At 61.9% G+C, this 19,476-nt stretch overlaps 2 protein-coding genes across 4 annotated transcripts; both read right to left on the bottom strand.

The window, feature by feature from the left end:
• Positions 1–1,112: 1,112 nt before the first annotated feature.
• Positions 1,113–7,574, bottom strand: GAL3ST1 (galactose-3-O-sulfotransferase 1). Of its 3 annotated transcripts, none has more exons than XM_063173117.1 (3): positions 7,395–7,574; positions 4,535–4,668; positions 1,113–3,288 (listed from the first exon to the last, which is right to left on the bottom strand). In XM_063173117.1, exons 2-3 carry the CDS (start codon positions 4,657–4,659, stop codon positions 2,145–2,147), a joined length of 1,269 nt encoding a protein of 422 aa, XP_063029187.1. In that variant the 5' UTR covers positions 4,660–4,668; positions 7,395–7,574; the 3' UTR covers positions 1,113–2,144. The 3 variants fall into 3 exon arrangements, with proteins under 3 accessions (XP_063029187.1, XP_063029186.1, XP_063029185.1); XM_063173116.1 differs by lacking the exon at positions 7,395–7,574 and adding an exon at positions 5,916–6,098; XM_063173115.1 differs by lacking the exon at positions 7,395–7,574 and having other exon boundaries at positions 4,535–5,401.
• A 2,918-nt stretch (positions 7,575–10,492) lies between these two features.
• Positions 10,493–18,298, bottom strand: PES1 (pescadillo ribosomal biogenesis factor 1). Its single transcript, XM_063173178.1, has 15 exons — positions 18,248–18,298; positions 17,818–17,897; positions 17,382–17,535; positions 17,195–17,304; positions 15,933–16,104; positions 14,736–14,825; positions 13,422–13,538; positions 13,221–13,298; positions 12,798–12,887; positions 12,511–12,641; positions 12,257–12,382; positions 11,978–12,162; positions 11,717–11,892; positions 11,211–11,378; positions 10,493–10,960 (listed from the first exon to the last, which is right to left on the bottom strand). The coding sequence occupies exons 1-15, from the start codon at positions 18,269–18,271 to the stop codon at positions 10,874–10,876; spliced, it is 1,788 nt and encodes a 595-aa protein (XP_063029248.1). The 5' UTR covers positions 18,272–18,298; the 3' UTR covers positions 10,493–10,873.
• Between the last annotated feature and the right edge of the window lie 1,178 nt (positions 18,299–19,476).

The raw sequence follows: 19,476 nt of genomic DNA, 5'->3' as shown, positions 1-19,476 counted from the left end.
CTTCCCTGCCCCACCACAAGAGCCTGTGCCCATCTTCCAGTCCCCATTGCATCCACGGCCCCAGTGCCACCACTCAGACTGGTCCTGCAGGTGGTCCTGAGCATGATCCCATACCCACCAGTCAGTCCTGGTCCCAGGTGTGATGCTGGGCCTCCCATGCCATTGTTGTGGTCCTGGTCCTCAGCAAGGTGCAGATCCCACCACAAGGTCCCATCCCCACCAGTCAGTCCTGGTCCTGTGCATGGTGCTGCTCCCACCATGTCCTTGTGCTCCTGCACGTGGTGCTGATCCAAGCAGATCCCAGGTCACCACGTGGCCCGGTCCCATCACTCAGCCTCGGTCCCTTGGACGTCCCTGGTCCCACCTCAAGGTTCTTAAGCCCACCCCAGTTTGGACCCCATCATTGTCAGGCTGATCCTGGTGCCACCAGAGAGTCCCAGTCCCCAGCACCCCTCCTTGTCCCATCATAGCTCTGCTGGAGAGGAACACCACCTGGGAGCAGCAGCTTGGTCACAGCCAGAACAGAGACCTGGTGAAGTGCTCGTGTCCCTGGGTCCTGCCTGCCTCAGGTGTCCCCATCACAGCCCCAACACCCCCCAGAGTCTCCTCTGAGTGGGCTGACCTGGTGGCCTGACTGCAGAGGGAGCGTGGAGAAGACCCAGTGCAAGTCCCATGGCCACCCCTGAAATGGGGTGCTCCCCACCAGCAGCAGAGCTGGAACATGGTGGCACCAGTGGTTTGTGTCACCAGGGATGGCAGGTCCCATGGCTCTGCTGTCCCTGTGAAGCCAGCAGACCTTCCTGGGGGCACCTGCACACCATGGGGTGTCCCCCACACTCAGCAGAGACACTGGGACAGATCCAGGCACCCCACTCACACTGAGGGTCTCATTCCTCAGCACTGCCTGGGGGACACAATGCCCTCCACCCCAGGACTGAAGGGGACAGTGGTGCCAGGACCCTGGGGAGCTCCCAGAAGGAGCAGGGACTGGCTGAGCATCCTGCTGTGGCTGTGAGAACATCCTCACCTCATCCATCCCATCTCAGAGGAGGAGATGGCTGGAGACCAGCTGGACCATCCTTATATCCAAAACTACCAAATATACAATGATATTACAAAAGTAAATTATTCTTTTATTTCTGGTTTTTACAGAAGGAGCTGAACACAGGTAGGGGGACAATGGGGGTCCCTTTGCTGGGGGGTGGCTCAGCCACAGGTGCCACCTCTGTGCCCAGCCAGGGCCACTCTCAGTGGGACGTGGTGTCACCGGTGTCATCCAGCCCAGCTGGGACGCACGAGGTTTGTCCCCAAGGCAGGGTGGGCACTGGGGATGGCCCCTGGCCCCAGCATCCCCACTGTGCCCTGGATGGCATCATGGGGACAGTCCCACTGCACCCACTCCCATCTCCTCCCCACACCAGTTGTCACCAGACCCTGTTGGCCTTTTGGGATGTCCCCTGTGGGGACCAGGACCACGGGCTCCTCTAACTGGGACGATGGGGGGCAGTGAGGGTGTGCCCTGTGCCACGGGGACTGTTGATAAAGTCCGGGGCTTTTGGGATGGGTTTTCCAATCTCCAAATGGCTCCGGGTGCCTCTAGGTCACAGCCTAGCTGCTGTGGGCTGAGAACATGCTGCACTCATCACACCCAAGGGCTGAGGCAGTGCAGCAGGTTCTGACATTCCCACACCCCAAAACCAGGGCTCAGTGGGGTGATTTGAGGAGCTCCTGGAGGGTTGGGTTCCCTGTGGGCATCTCTGCCCACCCTGGGCAAGGGAAACCCTCTAGCACTGCTGTCCCAGCACATCCCTGCCTGCACCCAGCAACCTGGTGATGGATGTCCTGCTCCCGCTGTGACGAAGCCACATCCTTCATAAATCCCTCCTCCAGCTTTTCCATGGGGAAGGAATAAGTGGATCCTGCAGGAAAACACCACCCCTGGGCCCCCAGCCCTTGACTCCACTGACGGAGGCAGAGTCTCCACTCTCCTGCCCAAGCTGGGGCTCTGCAGGAAAGTGATGGAGGGTCCCCCCAAAAGTTCCTGGGCTCCAGAGCCTCCAGCCAGTTCCAAACCAAGAGAACCATGAGTAACAAAAACGAAAGCACCTGGTTCTTCCCCAGGGAAGCAGGGGACCCGCCAGCCCCTACCACTTGAGGAAGTCCCGCACGTGGCTCCATAGCTTGGTGATCCAGAGGTTGGCCCCCAGGTCAGTCAGGTACTGGATTTCTGGTGTCAGCATCTTGCGGCACAGCTTCTGGTGCTTCTTGCTGATCTTCTTCTTCAAGTTGTACCCCAGGATGGTCTTCTCCCCCAGGGGCTGCCAGGGCTGCATGGAGGACTCCTGGATGGCGCTGGCGTCCACGGCGTGTCCCCCGTCGATGCAGATGCTGGTCATCTTCTTGTTCTCCCTCTGCAGCTCGGCCACGTCCCGGGCCATCCTCTCCCTCCCGTAGGCCTCCACCTTGCGCCAAAAGGTGGCATTGAAGTAGCGGTAGAGCTTGGCGTCGATCAGGTTCCAGGCGGTCGCCTGCTCGTACAGCTCCGGGGTCAGCCGCGACACCGTGGAGCCCTTGCGGGCGTTGAGCTTGAAGTAGAGGACGTCCTCCAGCTGCCAACACAGCAGGTCCTTGAGCAGCACCAGCGACTCGTCAAAGTACTCGAGCAACATGACGAGGTGGAAGCGGCGGTCGATCTCCCGGATGTGCTCCTCCACCAGCGGGCTGTTGGCGTCCATGCTGCTGTCGTAGCCGAAGTCGAAGAAGAGGAGGTTTTGGAGGTAGTGAGCGTTGAACCCGTTGGGGTCGTAGTAGTGCTGGGGGTCCCGGAGGAACTCGTCCAGCTTGTCCTCCCCAGTGATCTTCCAGGTGAGGGGGATGACGGGCCCGAAGTAGTGGAAGGAGGACTCGAAGAGGTACGCGGGGTCCCGCAGCACGGTGACGAAGGTGGCGTCGGGCGGCAGGAGCTTGCGCACCTCCTCGTAGTGGAAGCGCATGTGGTTGCAGATGATGTTGAAGCACACCCCGGGCCGGTAGTGCTGCACCTGGCTGCGCTCGAAGAAGGACGGGTAGTAGAAGTCGTTGCGGCCATTGGGGAAGGCGAATTTCAGGCGGTGCTTCTCCCCGAAGCGGAAGAGGATGTTGAGGATGGTGCTGCTGGCGGTCTTGTGGGTCTTCATGAACATGACGTTGAGCTTGGGCCGGCAGCTCCACCCCGAGGTGCTGCCCGAGCTGTTGGACAGGGATGGAGCCTGGGCCAGGTGGGAGGAGCAGGAGAAGGGCACGGGGATCCTGGGTGAGAGAAGAGGTGGAGCACCATGGTGAGGGGCACTGGCACTTAGAAGGATTTGGGATATTCTGTTCTGGTGGAGCTGGATCTGGGGATGGGTTCTGGACCTGGGAATAAGTGCTGGATCTTGGGAATATATGCTGAACCTGGGAAGGGGTGTTGGACCTGGGGACAGGTGCTGTGCCTGGGAATGGGTTCTGGAAATGGAAATAGAGCAGGGGGTCTCCATGGGCATGGCCACGGTGGTCCTGGAGGAGGTGATGCCAAAAAGTGCATCAAGGAGAGCTCTCCAAGGTCACAACTCCATGGAGAGGACCTGATAACATTTTTATGGGGTATGAAAGCTCTCAACCCTGGATTGAGAGGGGAGCTATGGAGGAGGCTTGGGAGCTCTCAACCCTGGATTCGTGCAGGGGGGCCAGCGAGCTCTCAGCTCTTTGTAGGATCCATGGGGGAGGCCTGGGAGTTCTCAATCCCTTGTAGGATCCATGGGGGAGGCCAGGGACCTCTCAACCCCTTCTAGAAGTCATGAACTCCTCACAGAGTCATGAACTCCTCCATGGAGGAGGTCTGGGAGCTCTCAACCCTTTACAGGAGTCACAAACCCCTCAAGGGATCTGTGGAGCTCTGGCACCCCTCAGCACCTTGTGGGATCCAAGAAAGATTCAGCTCCCAGCAAAAAGGGAAATAATTCCAGAGCCTGGCCCCACAGATGAGTTCATGGGCCCTGAAGGGACATGTGAGGACACAAGGGACCTTATCTGAGCTGCCTGAGGCAGCAAGCAGAGCACACAGAGCAGAGTGACTTTGGACACCTGTAATCAACTTGCCAAAGTGATCCTTGATGAGGATCCCCACCCAACAGCACCAGGTTTGTGAGGCACGTGGACCTTGTTTACAAGCTTGGAGATTAATTTGATGACAGGCAGCACGGGCAGGAGCTGAGCACTGTGGAGCAGTGAAAGAATCTGAGACTTGAGTCCTCTCCTCTGTCCACTCTCCTCTCTCCTCTCTCCACTCTCCTCTCTCCTCTCTCCTCTCCCTTTCCCTCCCCTTTCCACCCAGGAGCACTGAGTGCACCACGGTGTCCCCAGCCCTGCCAGGAGTTGGGAACTGCAGAAAGGGGACATCTTGGTGTGAAGCCACGAGGGCCTGGAAAGCCCCAGGGCCATCTCCATCAGCTGGGGGTTCCTGGTGTGGAACAGGGAGGCCGAGCTGCAGGGGGGCACGCGGGGACCCCAGACTCACTCAGTGACGCTGACTTGCAGCGGGGGCACGGCGTAGGAGTAGAGCAGCAACATGAAGCTGGTCAGGAGGGTCCCCAGGACCAGCCCCTTGCACATGGACCTCCAGGGCTTCCCATGCCACAGCATCCTGGTCACCTGCAGCCAGAGAGGAGAGACGATGGTGCCAGGGACACGGGCACTGGGGGTGTGTGGCTCCAGCGAGGCACGTGGACGTGTCACAGGCACGGAAATTCCCAGGAAAGCATCCCACTGGTGCCTGGCGTGATCCACAACACATCTGTGGCACGGGCCCAGAGGCTCTGCCCGCCCTGCCAACCTTTGCCCGCCCTGGGAAAACCGAATGACTCCTAGGGTAGGAGAGGCTGCAGGGCTGGGACTGGGGGAAAGGGGAGCCATGGAGAGCCCAGGGGCAGAGTGGGCAGCTGGGGGACAGAGAGGCCATTCTCCACTGGGACACCACCAGCACCAGCAGGCGCTCCCTGAGGGTGCTGGGATCCATTTGCCCAGGAAAATCTGCAGGCCAGAGCAGGAGCTGCAGCAGCTCGGGATGGTTTGGGTGCTGCAGTACCCTCCCCATGCGGCCTCTCGGCCCTGCCAGCAGCACTGGGGGACTCAGCAGCCCCAGGTGGGGGTCAGGGACACGGAACTGGGGACAGAGGGGTACAGGCAGCATGGCATCCCCAAACACACAAAACACACAGAGGGCACACACAGACACCCCCGTCCCCTCGTGTGCGCCAGGACACACAGCCCTCAATGCGTACATTCATACGCACACAAAATGTGCACACACATCAGCCATGCTCACTCACACACACACACACACACACACACACACACACACACGCTCACAGAGCCCCTGTGCCCGCTGCCCCCTCCCCAGCGCTCCCCCCGTGTCCCCGTCCCTGTCCCCTCCCTCCTCCCGGGACACGGGGGTCACCCTCACTGTGACACCGCATTGCAGCAGCGCCGTCCCCTGCGGCAGGACGCGGGGACACGGGGACACGGGGACACGGCACCCGTGACCGCAGCCCTCCACAGCAGAGCTCCGCTCCCCGGAGCCCCCCCGAGCTGGGGGCTGAGCCCCCCGGCCCTGCACCCCCATTTAGCGGCGGGAGCAGCATCACCTGCCCGCCCCAGCCTCCGCTGCTCCCGCTGTTCCCGCTGCTCCACATCCTCCGGAGCCCCCCGGCCAAGGCTGGCTGCGCTCCCACTGCGTTACACCCCCAAAAATACCCCCTGGCCCCCCACCCCCGCCTCGCATCGCCCCCTCACCCCTCAGAGCTCCCGCGGATATCCCGGCGGGGTGAAACCCCGCTGCCACGAGCCGTGGGTCGCAGCCCGGCGCATCCCAGCCCCGGAGCCCCCCGCTCCCGGCTCACCCCCGGCCCCGCGGTGATCCCGGGGCGCCGCCGCTGCCGCCGCTCCCCCGCTCCGGCCCCCCCGGCTCGGATCGCCTCGTGCCGCCGAGATTTCCAGCTCGATGAATAATGAATGGAAAATGCAACCGGAGCCCCGGGCTGCGGCCGGCGCTGGGCACAGCGCCGCGGGCAGGGGGGGAGCTGCCACAGGGGCACCCCAAAAGCTCATCCAGGTGCCCCCCACTTCCCCTGGAGCCGGGACCGCTGGATCAGGCCGGGCTGGTGCATCCAGCCTCTTCCCGAATGGTTTTCATGTGCGAGGGGGGGTGCACGGTGTCACCACGGGGGGAGCAGGTGGCTCTGACAGTATCCCAAAAGCACCGTGTGGGTGGGAATGCCAGACGGCTCCAGGAGCAGCTGGAGTTCGGCTTTACACGGTCGGTGCCTGTGATTCCATCGCAGTCACCGCCTGGCACCACCTGGAAAAGCCACTGGCCCTTTGAGAGGGCTGGGGAGACACCCACTTTTGTGGGTGCTGCCAAGAGGGAGCAAAGTTGGCACCAGCTTTGCTGGCACCAGCTCCACAGGAGAGAGTGAAATGGCACCATAAACCCCTCTGATAAGTCCCAATGGATCCCAGTGAGTCCAGATGGGTCCCAATGGATCCTGATAGATCCCTATGGGATCCCACCAGGCCCCCAGGACCACACGGCACCGAATTCCAGAGCTGTGGGATGCCAAGGGGATGCCTCGCTCCACTCTGCCTGCCTCCCACGGGTGGTTCTGGCAAACACTCCCCAGCTAAATATTCTATTGACTTTGCCTTGAGTGAGCAGCTTAATTATTAATAGCTCGTTAGGAGAGAGTGGTGCACTGGGTGTTCTCCTGGGGCTCCCACGGGTGGGGTGTGCCCGTGGCGCCAGCCGGCTGAGATGCCCAGCTGGAGAGCACGGCTGCACCCACCATTTCCTCAAGGGGTACCCCTGGGCCAGGCTGGGCCAGGCCAGGCCAGGCCACCCAGCCCTGCAGCCCCCTCTCCGTGTCCCAGCAGCTCCCTATCTCCCTGGGGGCACCCCAGTTGGCTTTTGGGCTTTCCCTACAGCATCCATTTTTTTAATAGGGCCAAGCCCCTGCCATACACAAGGCGCATGCACCTGCTTGCTCCTGATCCCACAAATCCGTGGACACGCTGTTTTCCAAAGGCCCCATCCCACACGGGCATGCTGCTTCCTACCCCCCTGTCCCCTCTGTGCCCCATGGGTACACAATTCCCCTCATCATCCTGCCCCATAGAGCTGCTTCCAGAGCATCCTGCTGCCCCCCAGCACCCCAACACCCTCCAGGCATCCCAACATCCCCTCAAGCATCACACTACCTCCTTATCATCCTGTGGCCCCCCTCAGCATCCCACTGCCTCCCAAGCAACCCAACGAGCATCGTGCTGCCCCCTCCCCATCCTGCCACCCTCCAAGCACCCCCTCACCCCCCAGTATCCATCACCTTTTCCTGTCCCGCACCGCAGGCGCTGGGCCGTGCCTCTGCTCTCCTGCGCTGACCGGGGTGCCGGGGGAGCGGGCGGCACGGGGCGGGGGTGCCGATGCTGCTCCGACATGGAATAAGCTCTTCCCGGGCAGCTCCCCGCAAATGCCGGCTTTTCCAAAGCCTCCCCACTGCACGGCGCCGTTTATGGCATCACCGGGATCGCGGCCCTGGGTCTCCGGCCTGGCAAGGGGGAAGGGGACAGCAGTGGGAGCGGCTGGCGGGGGACGCGGGGCTGCGGCCGGGCACTGCCCGGCTCCCCGGGGCCGGCCCTGGGTGCCTGCGGCCACCCCAAGGCACCCGGCCCCCACCCACTGCCGGGGCACAGAGGAGCCATTCAGCCCGTGCCGCGAACAACGGGGACATTTGTCTCCATCTGTGACCGCGGCCTCAACGGGGACATTGTCCCCGCGGGCCCCGCTGCCGGCCCCTCGGCTCCCTGCCACCAGCCCGGCGTGGCCCCACAGCCCTGGGTGACCATGGCTGGCCCTGGGCGGCCGCACCCACCTCTCGGCAGCCACCGTCGTCCTCCTCCTCCTCCCGGTCCCACAGGACGGCTCCTGGCCTGGCTGTCACCTCCCTCAGCCGGAGCTCACCGGGGTTTGGGGAGCTCCCGCACCCCGGCCCAGCCCCCTGCTCCCCGGGGCACCCTGGCCACGCACCATCGGCTCCCCTTCATTCTCCCGCAGCTTCCCCGCCCTCTTTCCTCCCTCCCACTATGTTTCCATGGATTTATGGCCTTAATGACAGCAATATTCCAGCATCTCCAACCTTGGTGTGACAAGTGTGGGACAACCACGGTGCCACCAGCCTTTCCACGCTCCTCTTGTCACAGTGGCCAACTGGGTGCCCAGAGGGTGCCCTGGCTGCACCAGGAGGGCTCAGCCCTGTCGCTGGTCCATCACCCTGCATGTGGCAGGGTGAAAAAGGGGCTCTTGTGTTCCTGGATGCGGCCTTGGCTCTTCCTGCTGGCCTTAGTCTCTCTCACTAACAGAGGCAGTGTCAGCATTGGGGCCTCAAGCAAGGGGTGACCCCCTTGGCCATGCCTGGGGTTCACCATCCCTGTTGGAGGTGTTTGGGGTTCAGAGCTTGTCCCTAAAGGATCTGAGGATATCACCTTGCAGTGAGCTGGCAGCTCTTGCCCCATCCTGCCTGGCCTCATCAGTTCCCACACCAGGGTAACCTGCACAGGGAACCCTCCTGGATCAAGAAAAGCCAAAACACCTCAGTTTTCATTACCATCATCATCATTGTAACAGGAGAGATGAAGACCATTTATCACAGTCACAGGATTTGCTGTGGAACTATCCCTCCCTTCCTCTGCAGGGCACCTCTCCCAGTTCCAGGTTTCTCCCTCTTTTTTGGGATGTGTCACAGAAGGACACCAGGTTTCCCACTTTTTGCAGGTGCATTATGAAGGGATTCCAGGTTTCCCCGGTGTTTTTGAGGGGATGGATTGTGAAGGTTTCCCCCCCGTTTTTGTTTTTTTTTTGGAATGGGTCACAAAATATTTCCAGGTTTCTCATTTTCTGGGGAATGGGTAGTAAAGAAAGGGTTTGCAGCCAGAAGAGAGCTGCAGTGGCCGGTATGTGGCAGCTCAGCCATGGAATGCTGACAGCCTGGGGGATGGATGTGAGCGAGCTGGGAAGCTGCAACCCCCCAATCTCCACATCCACAATGTCCCACAGAGTGACCAGGAGGGCTCCACCACCTCACACCCACCCCTGTCCCTGTCCCTCCCAGATTTGGGGCTACACAGCAGCACTCACTGAGAGCCGTGATGGCCGGAGCCGTGGATCCTGAGGGAGCTGTGGATCCTCAAGATTGGGTGAGGAGGCTGAGGGTGACAACGCTGAGGGGTCACACTTGGCTGGACACAGCCTTTATGGGCTGGGGAGGTGCTGGGCAGCCGTACCAGTCTGTGCCCACTGGCACCGGCCCTGCCCGGCCGGCCCAGGCCCTCAGCCCGGCCTGGGAGCGAGGCCTGGGCCTGGGATTTGGGAACTGGGGTTTGTTTGGAACCAGGGTTGGTTGGTTTGGGGCTGGGGTTGGTTTGTTTGGGGCTGGGGTTTGCTTGTTTAGAACTGGGGTTTGTTTGTTTGGGGTCAGGATTTGTTTTTTTGGGCCAGGAGCTCCCAAGGTTTAAGGCCCCGTTCGGGCTCTCCTGCTCTGAGGGGAGCCCCAGCCCTGGGGCTGCCCCAGGGGTTGGTCCTGCTCCTCTTGGGAGAGGGGAAATCAAGGAGAAAACCATGAAAACAAACGGAAAAGCCTTCCAACCCTCTGAAATGGAAAAAAAATATATAAAGAAAAAAAAAAGAGGGGGAAGGAGGTAAAAAAAAGGGGGAGGGGTTGGTGCTGCTCCTCCTGGGAGAGGGGAAAGCAAGGAGAAAACGATGAAAACAAACGGAAAAGCCTTCCAACCCTCTGAAATGGGAAAAAAAAATATAAATAAAAAGAAAAGAGGGGGAAGGAGGTAAAAAAAAAAAGGGGGAGAAAAAGCGGGGGAACGAGTGAAGGGGAAAAATAAAAAATAAAAAGGAATAAAAGGGAAAAGATAGAAAAGAACAAATGAAAAAGAGAAAAATGGAAAACAGGAAGAATGGAAATAGTAAAAAGATAAAAAGCACTTAAATAAAATAGAAAATAGAAAAAAAAAGGGAAAAAATTCAGGAAAAGAAACTAAAAAGAAATAAAATCTGAAAGTCTGGGTGTTCCCAGCTCTTCTGTCTGAGCTCACTCCCTTCCAGGGGGTGTCTCTCTGCAGATCCTCTGTGTCCCCACAGCAATGCCAGTGGTGTCCTCCAAAAATTCTTGAGACAGAGCCTTCACCACATTTGGGGACAAAGGTGTGCCCATAAACCCCATGAGACATCTTGTCCCCAGCTGTGGTGCCTCCAAGGTGTTTTGGGGGGAAAACCCAGGACTGACAGGTAACTGCTGGTGCCAGGAACGCATCCAGCAGGACCAGCAATCCTGGCACCAGCCATGGATCTCCACATCACCTCCTGAGGGGCCCCCCCCACACCCAGGCAGAAGGAGCAGACAACAAACACCACCAGAAAAGCATCACCTTCTTTAATTAAAAATACAGGGGAATATGGTTTTCTGTGTGGACACTGGGAAGGAGCTCTGGGCTCCACACTCCTCTGCCCCAGGGAGCTCTGGGAGCCAGGCTCCAGCAGCCAGGGCTGTGCAAATTCACGTGGAACGATCCCAGAGCTCTCCTTGGCCTCCTCTTCCTCACACAGAGGTGGCACCAGCAGGGAGAGGACAGTCCTTGTAACACCGACTCCGCAGAGGGGAGCGGGGCAAAGGCAGAGCAGCAGGTGGATTTACAGATGGGAAACGCTTCAAACACAGCATTTCTGCCCCAGCAGCAAAGCCAGGGGTTTTCCACCCAAAAGCAACAGTGGAAAACCGTCGAGGAGCCCCCGGCCCCGTCACGCTTGCCGCGCCTTCTTGTTCTTCTTCTTCTGCTCCTTGAGGGCTGCGTCGTGGGCTTTCCTCTTCTCAGCCAGTTTGTTGGCCTGGGGAGAGACCCCCGAGACCCCCAGTCAGAGCAGGACAGGGGCTGCGAGCCCTCAGACCCACCCAAGCTCCAGCTGCACGTGGAGGACGGGCCCCACAGGACCAGGATCAGGGCTGGGATCCAGGGAGGGGACACAGGGAGCTCTGCCCGCCTGGGGACATTGGCAGGGACCTCAGCTCTTCACCAGGGACAGGGAGGAGCAGAAGGAACGAGTGGGTTTGGATGAGGTGAGGGCCCAGCCTCCGTACCTCGCGGATTTTGCGCTTCTTCCCGAACATGATCTTCTTGTACAGGTACTTCTCCCTCTTCTTCATCATCATGATGGCCAAGCGCTTCTCCTCCTGCTGCTGCTCCTGCTCCAGGCGCTGCTTGTCCTCCAGCCGCACCTTCCCCGCTGTCACCTTCACAGGGAGCACCTGTGGGGAGCCAGGCAGCTCAGGACACCGGGAACCCCCTCCTTCCCTGGGGAAAGGCATTTCCAGCCCTTCCACTGCGGGCCAGGGAGAGCCACAGCCCTCACAGCCAGGCCCTGACAGGGATGGCAGCTGCAGCTCGTGAGTGGGGGGCCAGGAGCACCCCTGGGAGTGTTCCAGGCTGGGCTGGAACAACCTGGGACAGTGGGAGGTGTCCCTGCCCATGGCAGAGGCTGGAACAAGATGAGCTCTAAGGCCCCTCCCAACCCAAACCATTCCATGACTGAGTATCCCAGTGGTGCCAGGACAGGGACACCGGGGCTGCCTCCATGGGCTCCCACCTTTTTGCTTTGCGTGCTCTGAGTCTTCTGCTCTTCCATCTTTTGCTCTTCCATCTTCTGTAATTTCATCTCCTCTTCTTTCTCAGACTCATCTTCCTCTTCCTCCTCTTCTTTGTCATTGTCACCTTCCTCTTCCTCCTCTTCTTCCTCCTCCTCCTCCTCTTCACTCTCTTCCTCTACAAAGAGACACCATCGTTACCCTTGGGATGCTCCACAGCAGGCACAGCCCAGCTCCCAAACTCCTCTGGGGGCTCCCAGCACCTGGATTCTCTCCCCTCTGCAGGGCCAGCAGCTTCAGCTTCTCGGGAGGGACGTAGTCACCCTCCTTCTCCGTCACGAAGGGCGAGAGGTGCGGGGGCAGCAGGAGCCCGGGGAAATAATCGGCCACGGGCAGGCACAGCTTGGCATTGACCGAGTCAAAAACCCACTGGGGCTGCAGGTAGTACCTGGGTGGGGCAGAGGGGACACACCTGAGCCTCTGGAGCCCGCGGGACAGCTCTGGGATGGCTGCTGTGGGCAGGGCCCCCCTGCCCCACGCACCTGCCAACCACCTGCTTGTCCAGGCGGGGCCGGTCGATGATGTGGTGGGTGATGGACGGGTCGCTGGCGTCGTAGGTGGCACCAATGCACAGGGACTTGTCCCAGGACACCTGGCCACCAAAGCACCTGCGGGCAACGCCACCAAGGAGTCAGACGGGCAGGTGGGACCCTCAGGGTCACCTCACCCACAGGACATTGGGTGACCTGGCCCCAAAGTCCTGCCAGAGGGGGAGGCCAGGGCTGCCCCCACGCACCGGATGACGAAGGCCAGCGGCTCCCGGGGCACCTCCCTGTTGAGGAAGAAGCGCAGCCCCTCAAAGAGCTTCTTGTGCTTCTCCAGAGCCTCCTGCTCCTTCTTCTTGGCATCCATCAGCTCTGCTGTCTCCTGCTCAGAGCAAAGCCCTCAGCCTCCTCCCCACACACAGCCCTTGCCAAGGCTCCCTTGGCCACCAGGGGTTTCAGGAACTGTCCCCAAGCTGCCAGCCTAGGCACAGGACAGGCTCCCCCAAGGCCAGGCATGAGCCCCCCACCAGGGTCTTACCCCCTCCACTGGGAATTCATCCATCTCCACCTCGTCCTCGTGGGCTGGAGCCACTGCCCGGGCCAGGCTGGAGCTCAGAGCCGAGAGTCTCTGCAGGGAGAGGACACAGTCACATCCAGGGGCTGGGAACGGGGGAAGGGGATTTCTCAGAGCAAGAGGCTGGAAGAGCCAGGGCCCGGACAGAATTCAGCTCCTCCCGGGCCCATCCCCAGCATGGGGCTCTGGGGGGTCCCTGGCCATGCAGGGGGAGGCTGGTGGTGCCTGAGGCCGAGCCCAGCTCTGCCCTACAGGAACAGGGAGTTTGGGATCAGCACCCTGCAGGGATCTGGCTCTGTCCTTCAGTGCCACGCCAGGAGGGCTGTGAGCAGGACATGAATGCCACACAGTGTCCCCCCAGGTCACAATGCCAGCAGTGTCCCTCACCTCCAGGTAGCTCTCTGAATCCATGGCATACTCCTTGCCCTCTGCAGGCTTCAGCTCATCCTCAGTCTGGGTGTCAATCTGGGGAGGAAAAGGGGTGAGGAGGCAGCTCCCAAACACAGATATCCCAAAAATCTCTCATTTCCACCAATCTGGGTTGCCACCACCGCAGGGTGGGACACAGTGACCCCGGGGTGGCCTCACCTTGGGGGGGTACAGCAGGTTGAGGGACTGGTAGAGGCGGAAGTTGACGAAGCCCAGGAGGGTGGTGTAGAACTCGGTGAAGGTGGCCATGACCCGGTAATCCACGTCTGTGGGGTGCTGCCAGCACACGGGATGGGACACAGGGATAAAGGACCCCCCTGCACAGGGACCCATCCCACCCACAGGGAGAAGGATCACACAATATTCCCATTTGGGAAGGCACCCATAGGGATCATCCAGCCCAGCCCCTGTCCCTGCCCAGACCCCCAACAGCCCCACCCTGTCCATCCCTGGCAGTGCTGCCCAAAGGCTCCTGGAGCTCTGGCAGCCTCGGGGCCGTGCCCATTCCCTGGGCAGCCTGGGCAGTGCCAGCACCCTCTGGAGAAAAAGCCTTTCCTTGAAAACCAACCTAAACGTGCCCCAAGTGCAGAGATGTCAGAGCCACCACCAGACCCTGGGCAGGGAGAGCTCTGCAGGCTCCCCCCAGGGTCCTGCTGCCATCCCTCCATGTGCCTGGATACATGGAACACTTCATCCCATCATGGATGGGGACCTCGGGGTTTGGTCCAGGGACTCCAACTCTTCAAGGTGAAGAGTGCAGGGGACAGCAGAGCTGGACAAGAGCAGGACAAGGGGAATGGCTTCCCACTGCCAGAGGGCAGGGCTGGATGGGATATTGGAAATGAGGAATTGTTCCCTGGCAGGGTGGGCAGGCCCTGGCACAGGGTGCCCAGAGCAGCTGTGGCTGCCCCTGGATCCCTGGCAGTGCCCAAGGCCAGGCTGGACAGGGCTTGGAGCCACCTGGGACAGTGGAAGGTGTCCCTGCCCATGGCAGGGGTGGAATGGGATGGGCTTTAAGGTCCTTTCCAACTGATAACATTCCAGGGTTCTATTGATTCAGAACCATAAAAACACAAAACCTCAACCCAACTGTGCTCAGCCCTGGAAATGCTGGGAGGGAATGGAGAGGGCCCTGCTGTGCCTGTGAGCACCTGCCAAGGCTAAGGGGAAGCAACCCCATGCCCTGGAGACATGGAGACACTGCAGAATCCCTTTGGGGAGGCTGCAGGTCTGACTCATCCCTTCCCTCTGCTTGCACAGGTTAATCTTTAATGGCTGATAAAGGAGCACATTAATGATTGGAGACATATGAATGACTGGGAGATTGGCACCGGCAGCCCCGGGGATCCTGAGGTGACAGCTGGCTGTGTCCCCACGTGCCTCTGCAGCCAGGCCCTGTGATGTGTGTGTCCCATGTGCCACGGGACAGTCCCTCAGCCCTTGGGGATCCCCGGGCTCTCCCCAGGTACTCACGTCGTGGGCGAAGGCGTAGGGGGTGACCCAGGTGATGGGCTGCCCCAGCACCTCTGCCTGGTAGTAGATGCCCTTGATGGAGAGGAACACCTGGCAGGACAGAGGACAGAGCACGGGCTCAGCAGGAGGAATGCTGCTGTGTCACTGTCACTGTCACCCTGCCCCTGGCAGGAGGTTCCTCAGATCCCAGTGGGATGTGTGAGCCCATAATCCAGTGGGGTCCCAGCCCTGACACCCCAGTGGGATCCTGACACAGACATCTTTTATGGAAAATGCTTTCCTTAGGATTTTTGCTCCTGAGAAGCTGAAAGGCCTCAGGAACAAAATGCAGACAATGGTTATCTGCTGCTGTGGAATGCAACAGGTGCATCTGGGATTGGTCTCATGTGGTTGTTTGTAATTAATGGCCAATCACAGCCCAGCTGTTCAGACTGTCTCAGTCAGTCAGTAATTTCTTTTCTATTCTTAGCCAGCCTTCTGATGAAACCCTTTCTTTTACTCTTTTAGTATAGTTTTAATATAACATATATCATAAAATAATAAATCAAGCCTGCTGAACCATGGAGTCAGATCCTCATCTCTTCCCTCATCCTAAGACCCCTGTGAACACCATCACAATATCCCTGCCCTGGCATCCCAGTGGGACCCCTGCCCTGTCCCCCTGGTGGGATCAGTGACCCGACATTGCAGTGTCCCCCTGCCCTGATCCCCTCAGTGGGATGTGTGAGCCCATAATCCAGTGGGATCCCTGCTCTGACACCCCAGTGTCCCCCTGCCCTGTCTCCAGGCAGGACTGAGTGTCCCCACAGTGTCCCCCTGCCCTGACCCCTCAGTGTCCCCCTGCCCTGTCCCCGCCGTGTCCCCAGGCAGGGCCGGCTGTCCCCGCAGTGTCCCCCTGCCCTATGGCCCCAGTGTCCCCAGGCAGGGCTGGCTGTCCCCGCCGTGTCCCCAGGCAGGGCTGGCTGTCCCCGCAGTGTCGCCCTGCCCTGTCCCCACAGTGTCCCCCTGCCCTGTCCCCGCAGTGTCCCCAGGCAGGGCTGGCTGTCCCCGCAGTGTCCCCCTGCCCTGTCCCTGCAGTGTCCCCCTGCCCTGTCCCCACAGTGTCCCCAGGCAGGGCTGGCTGTCCCCGCAGTGTCCCCAGGCAGGGCTGGCTGTCCCCGCAGTGTCCCCAGGCAGGCCGGCTGTCCCCGGGCCCACCTTGCGCAGGGAGCGGGAGGCGATGACGAAGTTCTGGAACTCCACGGCCAGGCGCCGGCACAGCTGCACGGTCTGCACGTGGCACTTGCCCGTGCGGGGGAAGGTGGAGAACAGGAAGCACATGGACAGGGCATCGTCCAGGTCCCGCAGGGCGTCCACAAACGTGGGGTACCTGTGCCCAGGGGGGGGGACACGGGGGTCACTGCCAGCCCCAGAGCCCTGCACAGGCTGCTGGGGCTGGGGGAGAGCCAGGGGGAGGAAGGAATGGGAGCTGTGGAGCATCCAGCTGCTCATGCCAGCAGGGCACACACAGAGTGAGGGAACAGCCTCATTCAGGATGGTTATGGGGTTTCCTCCCTCAGCAGAGCCTTGGCAGCTTTAACCCTCCATCAGCCCCCTGAGGAAAGCACCCCACAGGGAGAGCAGGGAGCTCCCTGTGTTCTCCTGGAGCCACCCAGGATGGCTGGCTCCTCTCTCATTCCTTCTTCTCCAGCCCAGAAACACAAAATTCCACCAATAAATCCAGAAACTGTACATGAGGTGGATTCCCAGAGAGGGATGGACATGGTGAAAGATCAGAGAATCCCAGCATGGGTTGGAAGGGACCCTAAATCCCACCCAGTGCCACCCCTGCCATGGCAGGGACACCTCCCACTGTCCCAGGCTGCTCCCAGCCCCAGTGTCCAGCCTGGCCTTGGGCACTGCCAGGGATCCAGGGGCAGCCCCAGCTGCTCTGGGCACCCTGTGCCAGGGCCTGCCCACCCTCACAGGGAACAATTCCCAATTCCCAATATCCCATCCATCCCTGCCCTCTGGCACTGGGAGCCATTCCCTGTGTCCTGTCCCTCCATCCCTTGTCCCCAGTCCCTCTCCAGCTCTCCTGGAGCCCCTTCAGGCCCTGCCAGGGGCTCTGAGCTCTCCCTGGAGCCTTCTCCTCTCCAGGTGAGCACCCCCAGCTCTCCCAGCCTGGCTCAGAGCAGAGGGATGGGTGGCCTGAAGACCACAGAGATTTCCACAGGATCATCCAGTGCCACCCCAGCCATGGCAGGGACGCCTCCCACTGTCCAAGGCTGCTCCCAGCCCTGTCCAACCTGGCCTTGGGCACTGCCAGGGATCCAGGGGCAGCCCCAGCTCTCCCAGCCTGGCTCCAGCCCTTGCAGCATCTCTGGTGCCTCCTCTGGGCTCTCCCCAGCAGCTCCAGGTCCCTGCAGTGCTGAGCCCAGGGCTGGCTGCTGCAGGAGGCTCAGCCAGGGCTGCCTCACCTCTCCTTGACGATGTGGTCGAGTTTGTAGGTGGGTTTGTTGTCCTTCAGCCTCTCCACGGTGCCCCACTCGCTCTTGCCGTAGGCCTTGCGCAGCTTCCTGACAAACACCTGTGGGGACAGGGGGACGTGGGGGCTCTGTGGGCCAGGACAGCCCCCAGGGGGCCCCTCGGGGGGGGGACACTCACCTTGTACTCCCGGAATTTGTTGACAATGGGCTCATGGAGCAGGAATTTGATGTCCTTGAGCAGGTAGAAGGTCCTGGGGGCCGTGGAGCCCTTGTTCACCTTCTTCTTGTGCTTGGGCTCGTGGGGGTAAATCCCCTTGAGGATGCAGAGACGCCTGGGGACAAGGGACAATGCTGGGACAGGGGGGGCACGGCTGCCCTGTGTCCCCTGGGCCAGCCCAGAGCCCTCCCATGCAGGGGGAGCCCCAAACTCGGCAGCCTGAACCCGGGGCAGCTGCGGGGACAGGGAGAGCCCTCGGGGAGCAGCTCGGCCGTCCCAAACCCACAGCGGGCCCCACCGGCCCTCGCTGCCCTGGGTGGCACCGGGGGAGATCGGGGCACCGGAGGGTTCGCAGGAAGGGGTGAAGGGGGTTCGGGGGGCACCGCAAGGGCCGCACCTGAAGTCGGGCAGGCTCAGCTGCAGCTTCTTCCGCGCCCGGTTGCGGGTGATGTAGTTGGTGGCGGCTCCGCGCTCGTACTGGGGAGAGACGGCGGCGTTGGGGGAGCTCGGGGGGGCGGAGGGGAGCCCCGCAACCGGCCCGGGGCCACCGGGAACCCCGGGAGCGGACAGGGAGCAGGGACGGGAACCGGGGCATGGGGGGCTGGAAGGGGGCACCGGGCACGGCCAGCGCGGGGGCAGCAGCGGAACCGGGCACCGGGAGAGGGAGCGAGCAGCGCCGCCAGGGAGGGCTGCAGGGGCACGGCGCGGCCGGAGGGGCGGCACCGGGGGAGCAGCACCGGGGGGCACGGAGAGGGCAAGGAGGGGGGAAGGAGGGACGGCCCGGGGAGGCTCCGGGCGGTGAACGGAGGGCGGGCAGGGCCCGGTACCTTCTTCTTCTCCAGCCCGCCCATGGCCCCCGCGCCGCCGCCGCCGCCACGTGCCCGCGCAGCGCAGGACCCCGCGCTGCCCGCCGCCCGCCTGCGCCCGCCGCCGGGCCTGCGCACACCGAAACCGCCCCGCGCGGGCACCGAGCGCGGCGTGAGCACCGAGAGCAAAGCGGGCACCGAGAGCAAAGCGGGCACCGGGCGGGCCGGGACAGGCGGCAGTGGGGGCTCAGTCAGGCGCGCCGCGGACAGCCCGGAGCCCTAGCAGGAGGGGTCCTGAGGCGCAGAGCGCACTGGAATATTGCGGTGCCGCGCGGGGGATGCCGGGATATAGCGAGGCAGGGAGGCACGAGGCATGCCGGGATATACCGAGGCATGGTAGCGCGGGGCATGCCGGGAGGTACCGGGGCGGGGCTGCGCAGGGCATGTCGGGATACAACGAGGCAGTGCCACTGAGCATGTCGGGATATAGCGAGGCAGCGCTGGCACGAAGCATGCTGGGATATAGCGAGGCAGCGCTGGCGCTGAGCATGCCGGGATATAGCGAGGCCGGACCGGCGGGCCCGGCCTGGGTTCAGGGGCCGGGTACACACACCGGTATGGCGGCCGTGGGTCCCTGCCCGGGCCTCCGGGTCCCGCTGCCCACCTGTGGTCCCTGGCGCCGCAGCACCGACCGCAGGCACCGGCCTGGGGGCCCACAGCGGGGCCGGTGTTTGGGGAACAACCGGGCACGGGGGGTCTCGGTGCCAGGGGCTCCCCAGGCCGCCCCCGTGCTCGGGTGTGCCCGGGCTGGCGGGACCTGAGCCCAGCGCGGCCCCGGGATGCCCTCCTGGGCTCGGGGATTCGCTTTCGTGGCTCAGGACCGCACCCAGCCCCCAGCAGGGGAGTTCCACTTTGCGGGGCTCAGGACCCCCTCAGCCCCGGCTTTAGGGATGTTTGGGGGGTTCGTGCCCCCTCCCCGCCTGTCCCGCGGCTCCCGGCGCGGCTGATCCATCCCCGCTTTCTCAATTAAATCGTTCTTGGAGGCGAGCACGGCGATTCTTTCCAGGGGCCGGGTTTGGCCGGGTTTCAGCCCTGTCTATTTTCGGGCTGTGGCCGCCGGCGCTGCCCCGAGCAGCGGCAGCTCGGGTCGGGCTGTCCCGGGCAGGGTGTCCCGGGCTGCCCCGGTCAGGCTGTCCCGGGCTGTCCCCGCTCCCCTCGGCCGCGCCTCAGCACAACTTCTGCCCCGTTTG

The sequence above is a fragment of the Melospiza melodia genome, chromosome 20, assembly GCF_035770615.1.
Source record: "Melospiza melodia melodia isolate bMelMel2 chromosome 20, bMelMel2.pri, whole genome shotgun sequence".
Classification (NCBI taxonomy): Eukaryota; Metazoa; Chordata; class Aves; order Passeriformes; family Passerellidae; genus Melospiza; species Melospiza melodia.
Note: the sequence above shows the minus strand (reverse complement) of the source record. Positions and strands in the feature narration are given on the sequence as shown.

What these genes read in the sequence shown, in the direction of transcription:
- PES1 (XM_063173178.1), bottom strand. Translation starts at nt 18,271, where the DNA reads ATGGGCGGGCTGGAGAAGAAGAAG. An exon ending in GACCACATCGTCAAGGAGAG is followed by an intron (nt 16,105 to 17,194) that starts GTGAGGCAGCCC and finishes CCCTGGGCACAG; the next exon opens with GTACCCCACGTTTGTGGACG. An exon ending in AGAGCACGCAAAGCAAAAAG is followed by an intron (nt 11,379 to 11,716) that starts GTGGGAGCCCAT and finishes GGCTCCCCACAG; the next exon opens with GTGCTCCCTGTGAAGGTGAC.
- GAL3ST1 (XM_063173115.1), bottom strand. Translation starts at nt 4,929, where the DNA reads ATGGCTCCCCTTTCCCCCAGTCCCAGCCCTGCAGCCTCTCCTACCCTA. An exon ending in CTGCAAGTCAGCGTCACTGA is followed by an intron (nt 3,289 to 4,534) that starts GTGAGTCTGGGG and finishes TCTCTCACCCAG; the next exon opens with GATCCCCGTGCCCTTCTCCT.